This window comes from Chrysochloris asiatica, unplaced genomic scaffold (genome assembly GCF_000296735.1).
Source record: "Chrysochloris asiatica unplaced genomic scaffold, ChrAsi1.0 scaffold00002, whole genome shotgun sequence".
Taxonomy (NCBI): Eukaryota; Metazoa; Chordata; class Mammalia; order Afrosoricida; family Chrysochloridae; genus Chrysochloris; species Chrysochloris asiatica.
In genome coordinates, this window is record NW_006408520.1 from 45,661,171 (window position 1) to 45,679,783 (window position 18,613).

The 18,613-nt window shown below is 39.6% G+C and overlaps 1 protein-coding gene across 1 annotated transcript in view; it reads right to left on the reverse strand.

The window, feature by feature from the left end:
- Positions 1-201: 201 nt before the first annotated feature.
- Positions 202-18,613, reverse strand: part of GIPC2 (GIPC PDZ domain containing family, member 2) — a 123,827-nt gene continuing 105,415 nt past the window's right edge. The window contains exon 6 of the mRNA XM_006831083.1: positions 202-353. Within this exon, the coding sequence (XP_006831146.1) occupies positions 202-353 (152 nt within the window). The remainder of the gene's footprint in view (positions 354-18,613) is intronic.

Genomic DNA, 18,613 nt, shown 5'->3' on the forward strand with positions numbered 1-18,613 from the left:
TTATCTTAAGCACATTACAAAAGCAACTGCATTAAAAAGTACCCAGAAATCAAAGTAACCAAAATTATTTCAAAGAATGTACTCCATACACATAACTAAATCAGAATTCCTACAGTATATAAAACTAGACCTTATAGGTTGATGATTTGTTTATATTTTAAATAAACAAAGGTTCATTTCTTCAGAGATGTATCATTCACATCATAATCGTCCTTGTTTGGCATCACCAATAGCTCCCCAAACATCGAAGATAAATTCATCTGGGAATGCAAAGTCTCCAAGAGTTTCATCAAGTGCCATGGCAAATTCATTTGGATTAACTTTATCCTTTCCAGTTTCAAACATTGTGGTAGCTATTAAAAAAAAAAAAAAAGTTAAAAATTTAATGATAAATAAGATAAATATCAGAGAACTGAGGAAAATGGTGCAAGGAAAATTACTTTCTAAAAGTAACATGCACACATATTTTAATGTAAATTAAAATGAGGATACAACACATCTCAAAGCAGTAAAGATATTTTTTTAACAAAGAATCTTCCTACTGCATCAAGTCCTGAAGCTACCCAACCCCATCCTCTATTCCACTTTGCAGCCCACCATTTTGGAATTCTTAGGATTCTTATGAGTAGAACATGACAGCCTGAAAAAGATCCATCCCACCACTAACTCTGGTAGCGTAGTGGTTACGAATCAGGCTGCAAACCTCAAGGTCAGCAGTTTGAAACTACGAGCTGTTCCACAGGAGAAAGATGAGGCTTTCTGCTCCCGTAAAGATTTACAGCCTCGGAAACCCTGTACAGGGTCGCTATGAGTCGGAACCAACTCCACAGCACATAACAACAACAACAACAACCACTAACTCTGGCAGGAAACTCAGGATGCACTTCATACTCTACTGCCCCATAGTGGTCACTAGACCACAAGGTCAATTCAAACATATCAGCTTCTCCTTAGAAACCTGTCTATACAGGATTGCTATGGGTCAGAACCAACTCAACAGCACTTAACAACAGCAAACATCAACTATGATGAAGTTTAGTTCTGCTAACCCAAAAAAACAATTAAAAAGACAAAGGATTGCAACTTACAATGGATATTCAAACTAGGAGGAAGGGAAGGAAAACAGTAGATTCTCCTGGAATTAAGGCCTTTTTTCTGCATTCTTCTCCAGTTTGATATAAAAAATAAAGGTGGTACCTTAGTTTTGGTTTTTTTTCCCCAGTGAATTACCTCTATTATAAAAGGATGCAGGAAGCATCAAAAGAAGATGGAATGACTATACAGAGACACTGTACTAAAAGAATTGGTGGAGATTCATTCATTTCAAGACGTAGCATACAAATCAAGAACCAATGGTATTAAATGAAAAACTCCAAGCTGCATTGAAAGCATTAGCAAAAAACAAGGCTATAGGAATTGACAGAATACAAATTGAAATGCTTCAACAGACAAATGCATAACTAGAAGTACTCAATAGTCTATGCAAAGAAATTAGGTAGACAACTGCCTAGCCAACAGACTGAATGAGATCCATATTTATGCCCATTCCAAAGAAAGGTGACTCTACAAATAGTGGGAATTATCAAACAATATCACTTATATCACGCAAAAGTAAAATTTTGTTGAAGATAATTCAAAAATATTTGCAACAATATATCAACAAGGAACTGCAAGAAATTCAAGTTGGATTAAGAAGAGGATATGGAACTAAGGATATCATTGCTGGCATCAAATGAATCTTAGCTGAAAGCAGAGAATACAAGAAAGATGTTTACTATGTTTTACTGACTATGCAAAGGCATTTAACTGTGTGAATCATAACAAACTAGAGATAGCATTGCAAGGAATGCTATCTTTGCAGAATGCTTAATTATGCTAATGCATGGACCAAAAGGCAGCTGTTCAAATGGATCAAGGGGATACATTGTTTACAATCAAGAAAGGTGTGGGCCGAACATATTCAATCTGTATGTGGAGCAAATAATCTGAGAATCTAGACTATATGATGAAGAATGTGGTATCAAGATTGGAGAAAGACTCATTAACAACCTGTGATATGCAGATGACAAAACTTTGCTTGCTGGAAGTGAAGAAGAGGACTTGAGGAAGTTGCTGATGAAGACCAAAGAATACAGCCTTCAGTATAGATTACAATTCAATGTAAAGAATACAGAAATACAAGCGACCAATAAACAACATCATAATAAAGATTGAAGTAATCAAGCATTTCATTTTACTTGGATCTACAATCAATGCTCATGGAATCAGCAATCAAGAAATCGATGGACAAATTGCATTGGGCAAATCTGCTACAAAAGACCGCTTTAAAGTGTTAACGAACAAAGATATCACGGAGGGTTAATCAGAGAATAACTGAGGCATTTGAATTGTAATGTTGGTGAAGAAGATTGAAGACTCCATGACCTTCCAAAAGAACACACAAATCAGTATTGGAAAAAGACACAAAGATGCCAAGACTTCATCTGACTGTACATTGGATATATTGTCAGGAGGGACCAGTCCCTGGAAAAGGACATCATGTTCTGTAAAATGGAGCATCAGTGTTAAAAAAAAAAGGAAGATCCCAAAAAGATGGACTGACACAGTGGCTGCAACAATGGGCTTAAACATAACAATTGTGAAGCTGGTGCAGGGCAGGCAGTCTTTTCATTCTGTTGTACAGAGGGCTACTATGAGTCAGAGCCAACTCAATGAAACCTAAAAACACCACCATTATAGAAAGTCAAGAAAAGGTTTGTACACAGAAAGAAACATTCTTTGTTGGTTACCAGGGATGAGAGGAGGAGAAAAGGAAAATCACTAATTAGTTAGTAGACATATAATAACTTGGGTGAAGAGAAAAGCAATACATAGTAAATGGCAGCTTAAGACAGCATTACCAAGGTAAAGTAAGAGACTGAGATATGCAAGAGTAAAAGACAACAAGAATAAATACTATTATATACATGACACTGCATAACAGTAATGTTGTTAAGTGCCACTGAGTTGGTTCTGACTCATAGCAACCCTGTATAAGTTTTGCAGAGCAGCTGGTGAGTTTGAACCACCAACCTTGTGATTCAAATGACTTTACGACCCAGTGCTTATCCTACAGCACCACACCAGAACTCTACATAACAGGTAATAGCAAACTCTAATTTATGAACAGACACACAGGTAGACATATAAACTGAACAGGTGTGGCATGCATATAGGAGTACACCCACAAACATATATAGATTTAACAAAGGATATTTGTACATATGTATCTGCATGCACTACAAATATATCCAAGTTCATAGCAGAGCATACAGGGGGTAAAGTTATGCAAACTACTTTGCCATAACCAAACACCTTGAGGGACTAAATCACTGGGGTCAAAGGCTTAGAACCATCATCTCAGGGGACAGCTATGCCGATTGGCATAACATAGTCCACAAAGACAATGTTCTACATCCTATTTTGGTGAGTAGCAACTGAGGTCTTAAAAGCTTGCAAGAATTCAACTACTGCTTCTTCCTGTCCAAAGCAATGAAGAAGAAAATCAAAGACTCAAAGAAACAATTAGTTCAAAGGACAAATGAATCATGTGAACCACAGTCCCCACTAGTCTGAGACCAGAATAACCACATGGCGCATGCTACCACTACCGAGACTGCACTGATTGGAATCACAACAGAAGGGCTTATACAGAATGGGAGAAAAATGTAGAACAAAATTCAAAATCATAAAAAAACACTTACTGAACTGATACTGATCATATAGAGATGAATTATTTTATATCATTTTAAATCATGTTGATGAATTAAAAAATAAACCACTGGCACCTACTCAATTACAACGTTAGTGACCCTGCAACCATCTATAGAATTTTTAAGGTTGTAAATTACAGAAGCAGAAAAGTCTCATCTTTCTCCCATGGAGCAGCTGGTGGGTTTGAACTTCAGACCTTGCAGTTAGCAGTACAGTGTTTATCCATACTTTGCAATAATTTTGGAAATCTTATTTAACATTTACTTAAGAATAATATGTAAATTTTATATTACAATCACAACTATGGTTTTAGAAAAATCTCCATATTTGAGATGGATAAATGAAGAAGTATGTGATAAATCAAAAATAGTAAAACATTAATTATAAAATCTACATGATCAGTATAGAGATGTTTATTAAAAAGTCTTTTAACTGCTGCATGACTGAAAATGATCATAATAAAATATTGGGGGAAGAACCTCTAAGCAAACAGTGGAAACCTTTGGAGAAAGATAACTCAAATATTTCCACAAAAATAAGTGGTTAAAAAAATTGTTACCGAGCAGTTTGGGAGAGAGAGACAGGCAGATTGGTGGTCTGATGGTGCAGATTCACATGGGCATTGGGAAAGATGGGATTCTTTCTTGATTCCCACATTTCCCTGGACAACAAAAGTGAGGCCGGCCCCAAACCTCATCTACCCCAGCATGACCCTGATCTCCAGGAGTTGTGACCCTCACAGTTTGTGCCAATGTGATACAGACTCAGATCCAGATCTACAGAATCCACATTGCCTTTAGACCATAATTAGCCTATCAGGAAACTTCATAATCAGCCATCCTGCCCCCAGCAGCCATCTGGTTCTGACACTGAAACAGCTTCAAGAAGCTCCATAAACTATTTCAGGATTGGGTGCCCAGAAAATAGACACACAGAGGTCTATAGGAACTCTACCTATGGCTAGGAATTTAGCTATTATCATATCCCTCCTCCATTTCCTTGGTCAGCAGGAGTGCCCCAGAATTTCTCCTCTCTGGGTCCAAAAACTGCAGTAGTTTTTTTGTTTGCATATTTTTCCTTTTGTCACTTTGTTGTTTTTGTTTGTTTATTCTTTCTCCTTCTTCCTCTTTATACCTTTCTACCTTTTTTATAGCCTTTCTATCTGCTTTTATTTTTTTCTTCTAGTTCTCATTTTTACCTTCTTTTTTCCCTTGATTTTTCTTGACTACTCTCTAGTCTCTATTTTCATCTTCCACCTCTGTTTTGGGGTTTGTTTAAGTTTTTATTGTGAATTGAGTAACTATTTACATGGGAGAACATCAGCTTTACATTCATCCTATCATATGTCATTTCATTGCAATTACAATCCCCTCCATGCATCATCAAACAACCAAAGGGTACACCCCACAAGTCTGCCAACCCAGCCATCAGCACACAGCCCCTCTCCCTCCCTGAGTTCAGAGTCCCCAGCCACTCCATCTCTCCTGGTCATCATCTCTGCCTCCATCTCTGGTATCACTGTTTCTCTAGATAGCATCCCGCATTCCGCTTTTCTCCCTTGATGGTTCCAGGGTCCTCCACTCCTGGACTACAAGATCAACCACTCCCCTCCTTTTGTTACAAAATGTTTCCCTTTACATTTGCAACTCTCACAGTCAGTCCTGATAGCAATTATTCACTATTGAACCACAAGAGTCTTATCCCCATCTTCTTTCACCAGCCCCGTTCAGACAGCTTAGAAACCACTCAGTAGGGATTCTACCTTCACCCACACCCTCTGGAACTAGACTCTCTCTTGAAAGCTTGTAAGCCAGTCACTTCGTGCCTTTGTAGCCCCCCCACCCCCCCATTTTGGGTAGCCAATGTTTAAGTTGCCCATCCTTGTCAACCCTGTGTACTGGGAGGTAAGGGGTGGAAATGATCCTCACTGTAAAGATTTGTTCCCTATATTGAGCTACTACATCAATAAATATAAGTCAAGTTCATCAAATTGTAGCAGATTACCCTTTTTTTCCTCTTCTTTCTTCCTCTAGTCGAGTTCTGATAATCTAGCCATTGAAGCCAAGTCAAGTGGGTACTATCTGCAAGTATGAGTGTTCTTGTGCATCTCCCTCACTTCATATCAGCTGGATGCTTCAATCTCCACTCTAGACCTCTGTGGCCATATCCCTGGGCCCAGGAATCCCCAAGTCTTGCCATACTGCTGGTCAACCAGATCTCAACCCAGGTTGACAGGAATCTATTGAACATGCTCAGATTTAGCTCACAACTTCATTGCTGTTTTTCCCCCACTTCCCTATATCGGTAGACCAACGTGGTTACCAGCAAGACCACATATCTGCTTGTGTATTGCCCTTGAGTCTCAGTCTTGGAAGGGGGTTTGCCCTGAGGGGACCTGACCACTTGCCTTGATGGGTCCTGGACAAACAACTTCCTTGTTATTGAATTAGTCAATCAGACTGCTGCTATTGTTTTTTGTTTGTTTGTTTTTCCTGCTGTTTTTTCTTTCAAGAAGTATCTTCTGTTCTTCTAGCCACCCAGGCTGAACTGTTTGTCCTTTCAAGTAGAAAATTTCTACCTAAGAAGATTCTGGAGGGGTTCAGGATTCCACCTATGGTCTTATGTAAAGCCTCCTTTCACTGGGCAAGTTCTAGCCCCATTTTAGATATTCCAATCAGTTATAGGCTAAAGACAGACTTACAAGCTTTCTATTATGATGTTTCTGGCTATTTCTTTCTCTACCCCTCAAATGTCTACTTTACAATAGTAGGCAAGGGAAACCAAGATTCAAAAGACAGACAAGCCTGAATGACTACTACAAGAAGAAGCAGGTTGCTCGCTCAGGAGACATCAAGGCAAGTGGTCGGGTCCCCTCAGGGCAAACCCCCTTCCAAGACTAAGACTCAATGGGAATACATGAGCAGACATGAACTCTGATTGGTAACCACATTGGTCACCGATAAGGGGAAGTGAGGGACAAACAGCAATGAAGCTGCAAGCTAAGCACTACAACATTCAATAGACTCCTGTGAACCTGGGTGAAGACCTGGTTGGCCAGCAGTGTGTCAAGACCTGGGGACTCCTGGGCCCAAAGTCAGTGACATAGCTACAGAGGATTACAGTGGAAAGTGAAGCATCCAGCTGATAAGAAGCAAGGGGATATGCATAAGAACACCACACTTGCAGATAATACCCACTTGACCTGGCTTCAATGACTGGATGATCAGAGCTCAATTAGAAGAAGAAAGAAGCAGGGGGGAGGGAGCATAATCTGATATAATTTGATGAACTTGACCTACACCTATGGATGCAGTAGCTCAATAGAGGGAACAAATCTTTACAGCGAGGATCATTCCCACCTCCTCCACACATGGAGAGGATAGGGATGGGCAACTTGAATGTTGGCTACCCAAAATAGGGGTGCTACAAAGGCAAGAAGTGACTGGCTTATAAACTTTCAAGAGGGAGCGTAGATCCAGAGGGCACAGAGGAAGGTAGAATCTCCACTGAGTAGTATCCAATCTGTCTGGGTGGGGCTAATAAAGGAGATGAGGATAGGTGCCTTGTGGTACAAGGTGAATAATTGTTATCAGAACTGACTGTGAGGATTGGAAATGTAAAGGTGGATGTTTTGTAGCAAAAGGAGGGGAGTGATTGACTATGCAGTCCAGGAGCGGAGGTCCCTGGAACCATCAAGGGAGAGGACCGGAGTGTGAGACCCTACCCAGAGAAGCAGTGATGCCAGAGATGGAGGCAGAGACAATGACGTAGAGAGATGGATCGGTTGGGGACTCTAGAACCAGAGAGGGAGAGGGACTGTATGCTGATGACCAGGGGGCAGGCTTGCAGGATATACCCTCTGGTTGGTTGATGATACATAGAGGGGATTGTAACCATGGCAATGAAGCAATATACGACAGGATGAATGTAAAGCTAATGTTCTCCCATGTAAACTATCACATAATTCACAATAAAACATTTTAAAAAAGAAAAGACAGCCAAGCATCTTAACATTATTTCCCCTCTTTTACCCATTCAAACCATACCTCAACCCCTGTATCCCAGAGCCTTGTTGTTCCAAAGTTGAGCATACATCATTATTTACTCTGTCCTATTAGGCCATGCAAATCTACCTAAATTTTCTTCCATCTGCCTTATTCTTCCATTCTCCTACCCCTTCTTGTGTATTGCGTATTGTGTATTGTCCCCCTCCCCAGCACCCAAACTATCTTGTGTCTATTCCCTACCCTGTGCTACACCTTCCCCTTCCTCCCCTCACCGCACCCCATACACCCCGGGAACCAGCAAACTTTTTTTTCCCTTTTAGTGTGGGTACTTTTTCTTAATCTTTTACAATAATGGTTCTATGCAGTATTTCTCCTTTTGTGGCTGACTAATTTCCCTCAGCATAATGTCCTCAAGATTCATCCATATTATGCGGTTGCTTGCAGCTTCTTTGTTATTCTTCAAGGTAGCACAATATTCCATTGTGAGTATGTACCAAAGTTTGTTTATCCATTCTTCCATTGATGGGCACTTAGGCTGTCTCCATCTTTTTGCTATTGTAAATAGTGCTGCTATGAACATTAGTGTGCATATATCTACCTGTGTTATGGCTCATATTTCTTGTGGATAAATACCAAGTAGAGGAATTGCTAGATCATAAGGTATTTCTATTTCCAAACTTCTGAGAATGCGCTATATTGTCTTACAGAGTGATTAGACCATTTTGAAATCCCACCAGAAAGGTAGGAGAATCCCAGTCTCTCCACATCCCCATCAACATTTATTGTCCTCTACTGTTTGATCTTCACTGTTATTGCTTGTGTGAGATGATGTCTCATTGTTATTTTGATTTGCATCTCTCTAATGGCTAGTGATCTTGAGCATTTCTTCATATGTTTGTTAGTTGCCCAGAACTCTGCCTTGGTGAAGTGTCTGTTCATGCCCTGTGCCCATTTTTAATTGGGTTATTTGTCTTTTTCTTGTAGAGGTGTTGTAGTTTCCTATATATTTTAGAAATGAGTCCCTTGTCTGATGTGTCATTGCAAAACATTTTTTCCCATTCTGTGGGTTCCCTTTCTATTCTTTTGGTGAAGTCTTTTGATGCACATAATTTTTTAATTTTTGGTATGCCCCAATCATCTATTTTGTCTACTTCTGTTCATGTAATTTCCAAAATGATTGGTAATCTGTGCATTCCCTGTATTAGAGCCTTTATGTCCCTATTTTCTCAATGATGATCTTCATAATTTTGGGATTCACATTTAGATCTTTAATCCATGCTGAGTTGGTTTTTGTATAAGGCATGAGGTAAAGGTCTTGTTTCAATCTTTTGCATATCACTTTCCAGTTCTCCCAGCACCATCTGTTGAAGAGACTCCTCCCCATGCGATATTCTTATGCCCTTTGTCGAAAATCAGTTGACTTTATGTGGATGGATTAATTTCTGGATTCTCCACTCTGTTCCACTGATCAATGTATCTTTCATTGTACCAGTACTAAGCTGTTTTGACTACTGTAGCCATGTAGTAAATTTTGAAACCAGAGAGTAAGAAGCTGTTAACTTTATTCTTCTTCTTAAACAGTGCTTTGCTTATCCTGGGTCTCTTTCCTTTCTATATAGTTTGTAATTCTTTTTTGCAACTCTTTGAGGACTGTCATTGGAATCAGGATTGGGATTGCATTACATATGTAAATTGCTTTGGGCAGTACTGAAATTTTTCACAATGTTAAGCCTTCCTATCCAGGAGCATGGTATATTCTTCCATTTTTATAAGTCTCTTTTGGTTTCTTGTAGTAGTGTTTGGTAGTTTTTTTTTTGTATTGTTGTTGTAATGGGCCGTGGAGTCAGTTCCGACTCATAGCGACCCTGCACAGGGTTTCCGAGGCTGCAAATCTTCATGGGAGCAGAAAGCCTCATCTTTCTCCTGCAGAACAGCTGGTAATTTCGAACTGCTGACCTTGAGGTTCAAAGTCCGATTCTTAACCACTACGCTACCAGAGTCCTTTGTTTCTCTGGTTACATTTATTCCATATTGCATCCTTTGGGCAGCTATTGTAAATTGTATTCCTTTCCTAATGTCCTTTTCAGCACTGTCATTATTAAAGTAATCCAATTGATTTTTGTATATCAATCTTATACCCTGCCACATTGCTGAATCTTCCAATGATGTCTAGTAGCTTTTTTACTGAGTCTGGGGTTTTCTATGTATAGGATCATATGGTCCACAAATAGAGAGAGTTTTACTTCCTTTTTGCCAATTTGGATGCCTTTAATTTCCCTATCTTGCCATATAGATCTGGCTAAGGCTACCTAAAAAATATTGAATAGGAGTGGTGACAAAGGGCATCTTTGTCTGGTTCCTGTTTACAGAGGGAAGGCTTTCAGTTTCCCTCCATTGAGAGTAATGTAGGCTGTTGGTTTCATCTATATGATCTTCATTATGTTGAGGAATTGCCCTTCAATTCCTACTTTGTTGAGTGTTTCAATCAGGAATGGATTTTGGATTTTATCAAATGCTATTTCTGCATCAATTGATATGATCATGTGGTTCTTTTCCTTTTTCTTATTTATATGGTGGATTACATTGATTGTTTTTCTAATGTTGAACCATCCTTACATCCCTGATATGAATCCCAATTGGTCATGGTGTATTATTTTTTGATGTGCTCCTAAATTCTGTTGGCTAGGACTTTGTTGAGAATTTTTGCATCTATATTCATGAGGGATTTTGGTCTATAATTGTCTTTCTTAGTGATGTCCTTCCCTGGTTTTGGTATGAGAGTTATGCTTGCTTCATAAAATGAATTAGGAAGTTTTCCATCCTTTTCTATATTCTGGAATAATTTGAGTAGAATTGCTGACAGCTCTTCCCTGAATGTTTGGTAGAACTCACCAGTGAAGCCATCTGGACCTAGACTGGTTTTGGTTGGGAAGTTTTTGATGACCTAATCAATTTCTTCTTTTGTTATGGGTCTGTTCAAGTTTTCTACTTCACTCTGTGTTAGTTTAGCTAGGTCATCTTTTTATAAAAATGTATCCATCTCTTCTAAGTGCTCAAATTTGTTGGAGTACAAATCTTTGTAGTATTCTATTATTATCCTTTTTATTTCCTTTGGTTCTGTTGTGACATCACCCATGTGGTTTCTAATGTGTGTTATTTGTGTCTTCTCTCTCTTTTCTTTTGTTAGGTTTGCCAATGGTTTGTCAATTTTATTAATCCTTTCAAAGAACCAGCTTCTTCTCCTGTTGATTTTTTCTAGAGTTTTTCTGTTTCCTATCTTGTTTATTTCTGCTCTAATCTTTATTATTTCTTTTCTTTTGGTGATTATAAGTTCTCTTTGTTGGTCTGTTTCTACTTGTCAGAGATGCTGTGTTAATGAGTTTGTTTTGGTTCTTTCTTCTTTTGGATGTGTGCATTTATTGCAATAAATTGTCCTCTCAACACTGCTTTTGCTGTATTCAAAAGAGTTTGGTATGTTGTGTTTTCATTCTCATATGTTTTTGTAAGTTCACGTTTAATTTCTTCTACTACTCAGTGGCTTTTCAACAGGATGTTATTCAGTTTCCATGTATCTGACTTTATTTCCTTGATTTGCATCTTATTGTTGATTTCTAATTTTATAGCATTGTGGTCTTAAAGGATGCTTTGTAGTATTTTGAAAGATTTGTTTTCCAGATCGCTGGTTCTAGCTTCCATCTCTTCCTTTCTGCTCCTTTGCCCTTTCAGTGTATTGTGCATTTCTGATATTTTATTATTAATCATAATAAAATCTGGACTTCTTTTTGCAGGTTTTGGATTGTTTCCAATGCCATATCTATCTTGTTTGATTGCTCCTGTAGCACTTTCCTGACTTCTTCCTTATTTTTCTCCACCCCTTTTCAGAGCATTTGAATTTGTTTCCATATTATTCTTCTGAATTCCTTCTCATAAAGATGCAGAGCCTGCTCTTCTACTGCAAAGTCTGTGTCTGCTTCCAGCTCATTTGTCTCAGTTACTTTTTTTCTGTTTTTGGACATGTGCTGATACCTTTAATTGTGTTTTCTTGGACATTTTCAACAGTTATGTGAGTTTTTAATGTTTAAATGGATGTTTGTTGCTTTTACTTAAGCTTGCTGAGCATCTCCTGGTGGATATGATCTGGAGATAGGCTTCCCTTTTCACGTGTAATGCCTAGCAGCTGGTTTTGGATCTTGTCCAGATGATGGAGTACTACTGGGTATGCTTGTAGCTTGGCTATACTGGCACAATTGCTGTCTCTTCTTAGGTAAGGTAGGGGGAGAAAGTTCCCACTCCTGGGAGAAGAGTGAAGCCAAAAGGGCCAAAGACAGAAACAATACAACAACAGAGACAAAATAATAAGGTAGTTGTTATTATGTGCCGTGGAGTCGGTTCCAACTCATAGCAACCCTGTACAGGGTTTCCGAAGCTGTAAATCGTTACGGGAGCAGAAAGCCTCATCTTTCTCCCGTGGAACAGCTGGTAGTTTTGAACTGCTGACCTGAAAGTTTGCAGCCCGATTCATAACCACTGTGCTACCAGAGCTCCTTAATAAGGTGGTATGTTAAAATTGTGATTGACACTGTTCACTGGCCTTTGCTGTGCAAAGTGTCCCGCCTATGTTAACTATGGGGTGGGTTCCCAAGGTCAAAATGTCATAAGAAGCAGCCTCAGGGTTTCCTTTCTGTGCCATTGGAAAACTGTGGGTGTAATGTGGGACCCTTTTGGGGGTATGCTCCCACCCGCTTGAAGGTGTCTGGGCTGTGCAGTGAGCGCACGATTGGGGTGAAGAGGAGAGATACATGAAAAATGAAAAGTGAAACATGAAAAACTGGTCACACCTCTCCCTTCAGACACACTGCTCCAAGGCTTCTAGTGCTGGGTCACTGAGGCAGCTGGGCTGCATCAGTTCAGAAATCACTGTATTTGCTTTCACCTGCAGATTTCTTTTCAATGGGCGCAGAGAACTGGTGGTCAGAAACTTAAACGAGATCCAAAGCTCTGCAGTTTTTCTGCTGATTGCTCTTTCTCTGCTTTTTTATTGGTTTTTGGCAGAGGACTTTTCACTGTCTGTCTCTGCTTCTCCCTGCCTCTCCCCACACCCGTCCCTGCCCCCAAACTGGAAGTGTGCTTTGTAGTCTTTTGATATTTGTAAATTTATGGAGGCTTGTTTTGTTATCTAATACCTGATCAATTCTGGAGAATGTTCCATGTGCACGGGAAAACAATGTGCATTGTGCTGTTGTTGGGTTGAATGCTCTGTACACACCTATGAGATCAAGTTGGTTGTGTTGTTTAGTTCCTCTGTATCTTTGTTGAGTTTGTTTCTGTTTTTTTCTATCCCTTTTTGAAAGTGGCATATTAAAATCTCCCACTATAATTGTAGATTTGTTTATTTCTTTCTTCAATTCTGGTAGGGTTAGCTTTATATATCTCGGTGTTCTTTCATTGGGAACATAGATATTTATTATGGTTATGTCATCTTGCTCAATTGACCCTTTAATCATGAGATAGTGCCCTTCTTTATCTCTTATGCTGATTTTTGCCTTAAGGTTTATTTCATCAGAGATTAGTATTGCCACTCCTGCTTGTTTTTCTTGCAATTAGCTTGGTATATTTTTTCCATCCTTTAACTTTTAGTCTGTTTTTGTCTTCGTGTATAAGGTGCGTCTCTTGCAGGCAGCATATTGAAGGGTCTCGTTTTCTTATCCACTCTGCCACTCGCTGTCTCTTCACTGGTGCATTTAATCCATTGACATTCAATGTAATTATCAATTACACTTGATGCTTTTGAGTTATGGTGTTGGAGGAGAATCAAAAGTATCATGGGCTGCCAAAAGAACCAATAGATTTGTTTTGGAAGAAGTGCAGCCAAAGTGCTCCTTGGAGGCCAAGATGACCAAACTTCATCTCTCATACTTCAGACATATTGTCAGAAGGGACCAGTCATTGGAGAAGGATATCATGTTTGGTAAAGTGGGAGGGTCAGAGAAAAAGAGGAAGACCCCCACTGAGACAGACTGGCCAAGTGGCAGCATCAGTGGACTCAACCGTGGCAACAGTAATGAGGTTAGCCCAGGATCGGGCAGTGTTTCGTTCTGTTGTGTATAAAGTTGCTATGGGTCAGTACTGACTTGGTGGCACCTAACAACAACAACAAATGAATTAATTGCTGTCATTATTTTAAATTTTTGTTATGCTGTTTGTTCCTTGTTCTGCATGCCTTCTTCTGCTGAGTTTGTGTTTTTTTGTGCTATTTCTTGTCAGTTTCTTCTTAGTTTTAATGTTTCCTTGTTCTGCTTGGATCTTCATATTCATAGTAAGTTGTGAAGTACTAACCTTCCTTGGGGTTACCCTATATTCTATTAACTCTTCCCTCCATTTAATATAGTCTATTGTATCCTACAATGTACCTGACCTCCTCAACACCTGGATCTCTGTTCCTATATTTTTCCCTTCTTTGACACTGTTATTATTTTGATCTTTGATTGGCTTCACCGGTCCTCTGAATTAGTTTTTGTTATTTTGTCCTGTTCTGAACTCTGCTACCTGCCGACTGAGTTCTGGGTGGTGTTGCCACGTCCATCAATCTCTGGTTGGTGTCTGTTCTTGTTGGTATTCATTCTAAATAACTCCCTTTAGGATGTTTTGAAGGACTGGATCTACTTTGACAAAATTTCTTAGCTTCTATTTATCCTGGAATGTTTTAATTGCACCATCGTATTTGATTGACCAACACTCGTCTCTCAGTTTGTTGTACTGTGGTGGCTTGTGAGTTGCTGTGATTCTGAAAGCTATGCCACTGGTATTTTAAATATCAGCAGGGTCACCTATGGTGGACAGGTTTCAGATGCGCTTCCAGACAAAGACAGACTAGGAAGAAAAAGTGACAAACTAGTTTCGAATATTTAGTCACTGAAAACCTTATGAATAGCAGAGAAACACTGTCAGATATAGTGCTAGAAAATGAGCCCCTCAGGTTGGAAGGCACTCAAAATGCGACTGGGGAAGAACTGCCTACTCAAGCTGGGGGAACTGAAGAAAAAAATTCTAGCCTCAACTTTCATTATTGAAAGATTCTCTGGGCAAATTATTGAATGATGCAGAAAGCATCCAGAAAAGATGGAAGGAATGCACAGAGTCACTGTACCAAAGGAAATGTTTAATGTTCAATGGTTTCAAGAGGTAGCATATGAGCAAGAGCCAATGATACTGAAGGAGGAAGTCCAAGGTGCATTGAAGGAATTGGCAAAGAACAAGGCACCACAATATTCATAGAATAAAAATTTAAATATTTTAAGAAAGTGAGGCAGCACAGGAGACACTCACTCATCTCTGCCAAGAAATTTGGAAGACAACTCTCTGGCTGATTGCAAGAGATCCATATTTGTGACCATTCCAAAGGAAGGTGACCCAATAGAATGCAGAAATCATCAAACAATCTCTTTGATATCCCATGCAAGTAAAGTTTTACTCAAGGTAATACAGAAATGGCTTCAAGCATACATTGACAGAAAACTTCTAGAGGTTCAAGCCGGATTCAGAAGACACCATAGAATGAGGGATATCATTGCTAATGTCCAATGGATCTCGGCTGAATGCAGAGAATTCATATATTTACCTGTGCTTTACTGACTATGCAAAGGCTTTCAATTCTGTGGATCATGACAAGCTATGGACAACATTGAGAAGTATGAGTATTCCAGAACACTTAATTGTGCTCATGAGAAATCTGTATCTGGACCAAGAGGCAGTTGTTCGAACAGAACATGAGAACACTGAATGGTTTAAAATTAAGAAAGGTGTATGATAGGGTTGTATTCTTTCAACATATTTATTCAACCAGTATGCTGAACAAATAACTGGGTTATATGAAGAAAAATGTGGCATCAGGATTGGAGGAAGACTCATTAACAACCTGAGATATGCAGATGATACAACCTTGTTTGCTGAAAGTTAAGAGGACTTAAAACATTTACTGATGAAGATCAAAGAGCACAGCCTTCAGTATGGATTACATCTCAATGTCAAAAAAACAAAAATCCTCACCACTGGACCAATAAACAGCATTCTTATCAATGGAGAAAAGAGAGAAGTTGTCAAGGACTTCATTCTTCTTGGATCAACTATCAACACTCACAGAAGTAGCAGTCCAGAAATCAAATGATGTATTGTATTAGGCAAATCTGCTGCACAAGACCTTTTTCAAGTGTTGAAGAGCAAAGATGTCAGCTTGAGGACTAATAAGGTGAACCTGACCCAAGCCATGGTATTTTCAATAACCTCATATACATGTGAAAGCTGGACAGTGAATAAGGAAGGCTGTAGAAGAATTGATGATTTTGAGTTATAGTGCTGGAGGTGAATCTTGAAAGTGCCATGGGCTGCCAAAAGAACAAACAAATCTGTGTTGAAAGAAGTGTAGCCAGGGTGCTCCTTGGAGGCCAAGATGGCCAAACTTTGTCTCTCATCCTTTGGATGCATTGTTAGGAGGGACTGGTCACTGGAGAAGGAAGACCCCCAATGAGATGGATTGGTCAAGTGGCAGCATCAATGGACTCAAGCATGGCAACAATACTGAGGTTGGCACAGGATCGGGCAGTTTTTCATTCTGCTGTGCATAAGGTCATTATGAGGAGGTACCAAATGAATGGCACCTAATAACATCAACAACATCTGATTGACAGTTTTGATGAATAGATGATTCTTGGTTGGAAGTTTTTTTCTTTTAGAGTTTTCTATATTTCTCCCCATTGCATTCTTGTCTGCATGGTTTCTGGTGAGAAGTCAGAGCTTTATCTGATTTGCTTGCCTTTATAAGTAACACCTCTCTTTTCCCTGGCTGCTTTTAGGATTCTCTCCTTGTCTTTGATTTTGGAGTGCTTGATTATGATATGTCTTGGTGATTTTCTTTTGGGGTCTATCCTTCCTGGGATTCATTCAGCTTCTTGAATGCTTATCTTCTTATCCTTCAAGATGTAAGGGAAATTTTCTTCCAGCAGCCTCTCAACTATCTCTTCTGTGGACTTCTGTGATTCTTTCTGTTCTGGAATGCCAATAATTCTTAAATTATTCCTCTTCATGTTATCCAGCATGAATCTTAGCTGTCTTCCGGGTTTTTTTTTTTTTTTTTTTTTTCTGCTTGCTCTTCTATCTTAGCAGTATTGGGAGATTTGTCTTCCAGCTCACTGGTTCTAGCTTCTATTTCTTCAGTTCTACTCCTTTGCCCTTTCAGTGTATTGTCTATTTCTGATTGCTTATATTAATCATCTGGACCTCTTTTTGCTGGTTTGGAATTGTTTCCAATGCTATAGTTATCTTGTTTGGTTGCTCCTGTAGCACTTTCCTGACTTCTTCCTTATTTTACTGCAACCATCTGTGGAGCATTTGGATTTGTCTCCATATCCTTCTTTTGAATTCCTTCTCAGGCAGATCCAAAGCCTGCTCTTCTTCTAGTGGGAAGTCTAGGTCTGCCTCCAACTCATTTGTCTAAGTTACTCTTCTCTTTTTGGGACATATGCTGAGCTCTTTTGTTGTTTTTTCTTGGATATTTTCAATAGTTAAATGCGTTTTCAATGATTGAATGAATGTATGTTGCTGTGTTGTTAAGCTTACTAAGTGTCTCCTGGTGGATGTGATCTGAAGATAGGCTTCCCTTTTCATAAGTAATGCCTGGCAGCTGCCATTGGCTCCTATCCAGATGGTGGGATATTACAGGATATGCTTGTAGCTTGGCTATATGGCCATGATTGCTGTCTCTTCTTGGGTAACGCAGGGAGAGAAAGCTCCCACCTCCAGGAAAAAAGTGAGACCAAAACAACCAAAAACAGAAACAATATAAAAACATAGAGAAAAAACACCACTCAAAAACAAAAATAAAACTGTAGCCAACTGTCCAGTAGTCTTTGCTGCCCAGGTCAGTGTGCGTGCACAGTAGAAACCTCCAGTGGTGGTAGAGGTGTCCACTCACTCAGGCCTTTCCTCTAGTCACCACCGTGGAGGTGCACAGATAAATATTGAGAAGTGAATGGAAGAAATAGTGTCCACTATTTCTTATCTCTTAAGGTCAGTTAAGTATCTGCGTATGCACAGCATAATTCTCAAAATTGCTGCATCTTTGTATACAGTAGCTGGTGTTGGGTCTTTCCTTTTATGTTGGGGTTTTACAAGGTACACATACAGTTTGGCTGAATGGTCAGACCTGCTGCCTCTTGTTAGGTAAGGCAGGAATAATGGATCCCACCCAGGTCAACTTTAGGACTGAGTACCAGAGTCAGACATTACAAGAAGTAGCCAAAGGATTCACTTGTGGGACATTGGGGCTCCCATGGATTTCCTCCCTGTGCTGTGGGAAAACTGTGGGCACAACACTGGACTCTTTTGGGTGTGCACTCCCACCCGTCTGAAGGTTTCTGGGCTGGGCAGAGAGGGTGTGACAGGGGAGAGGGGGAAAGAAAAGAGGAAAATTCATCACACTTCTTTTTCCAGATGACGCTCTGTGGTTTTTAGTGCTGTATCTCTGTATCAGCTGGACTGTAGCCCCACCCTCTGATCTCATCCCAGTCCAAGGGGCCTGCAGGCAGCATCCTGATCGATTCAGAAATCAGGGTGCTTTCCCTCCACAGTCAGATTTCTCCACCAGTGGGTACAGGAAACTGATGCTCCCCACCTTATATTAGATCCAAAGATATGGGGCTGTTCTGGGAAAGCATCTTCTCTGGTTTTTTGTACCTCCACTGAGAAGCCTCCCTAGTCTCTGCTTCTCCTGCCCCCAAACTGCAAGTTTTCCATCTGTATTTTTTAGTGTTCTTTTCTCTTCATTTTGTTTTCTCTTATTTTCCTCTTGCACAGCTCTA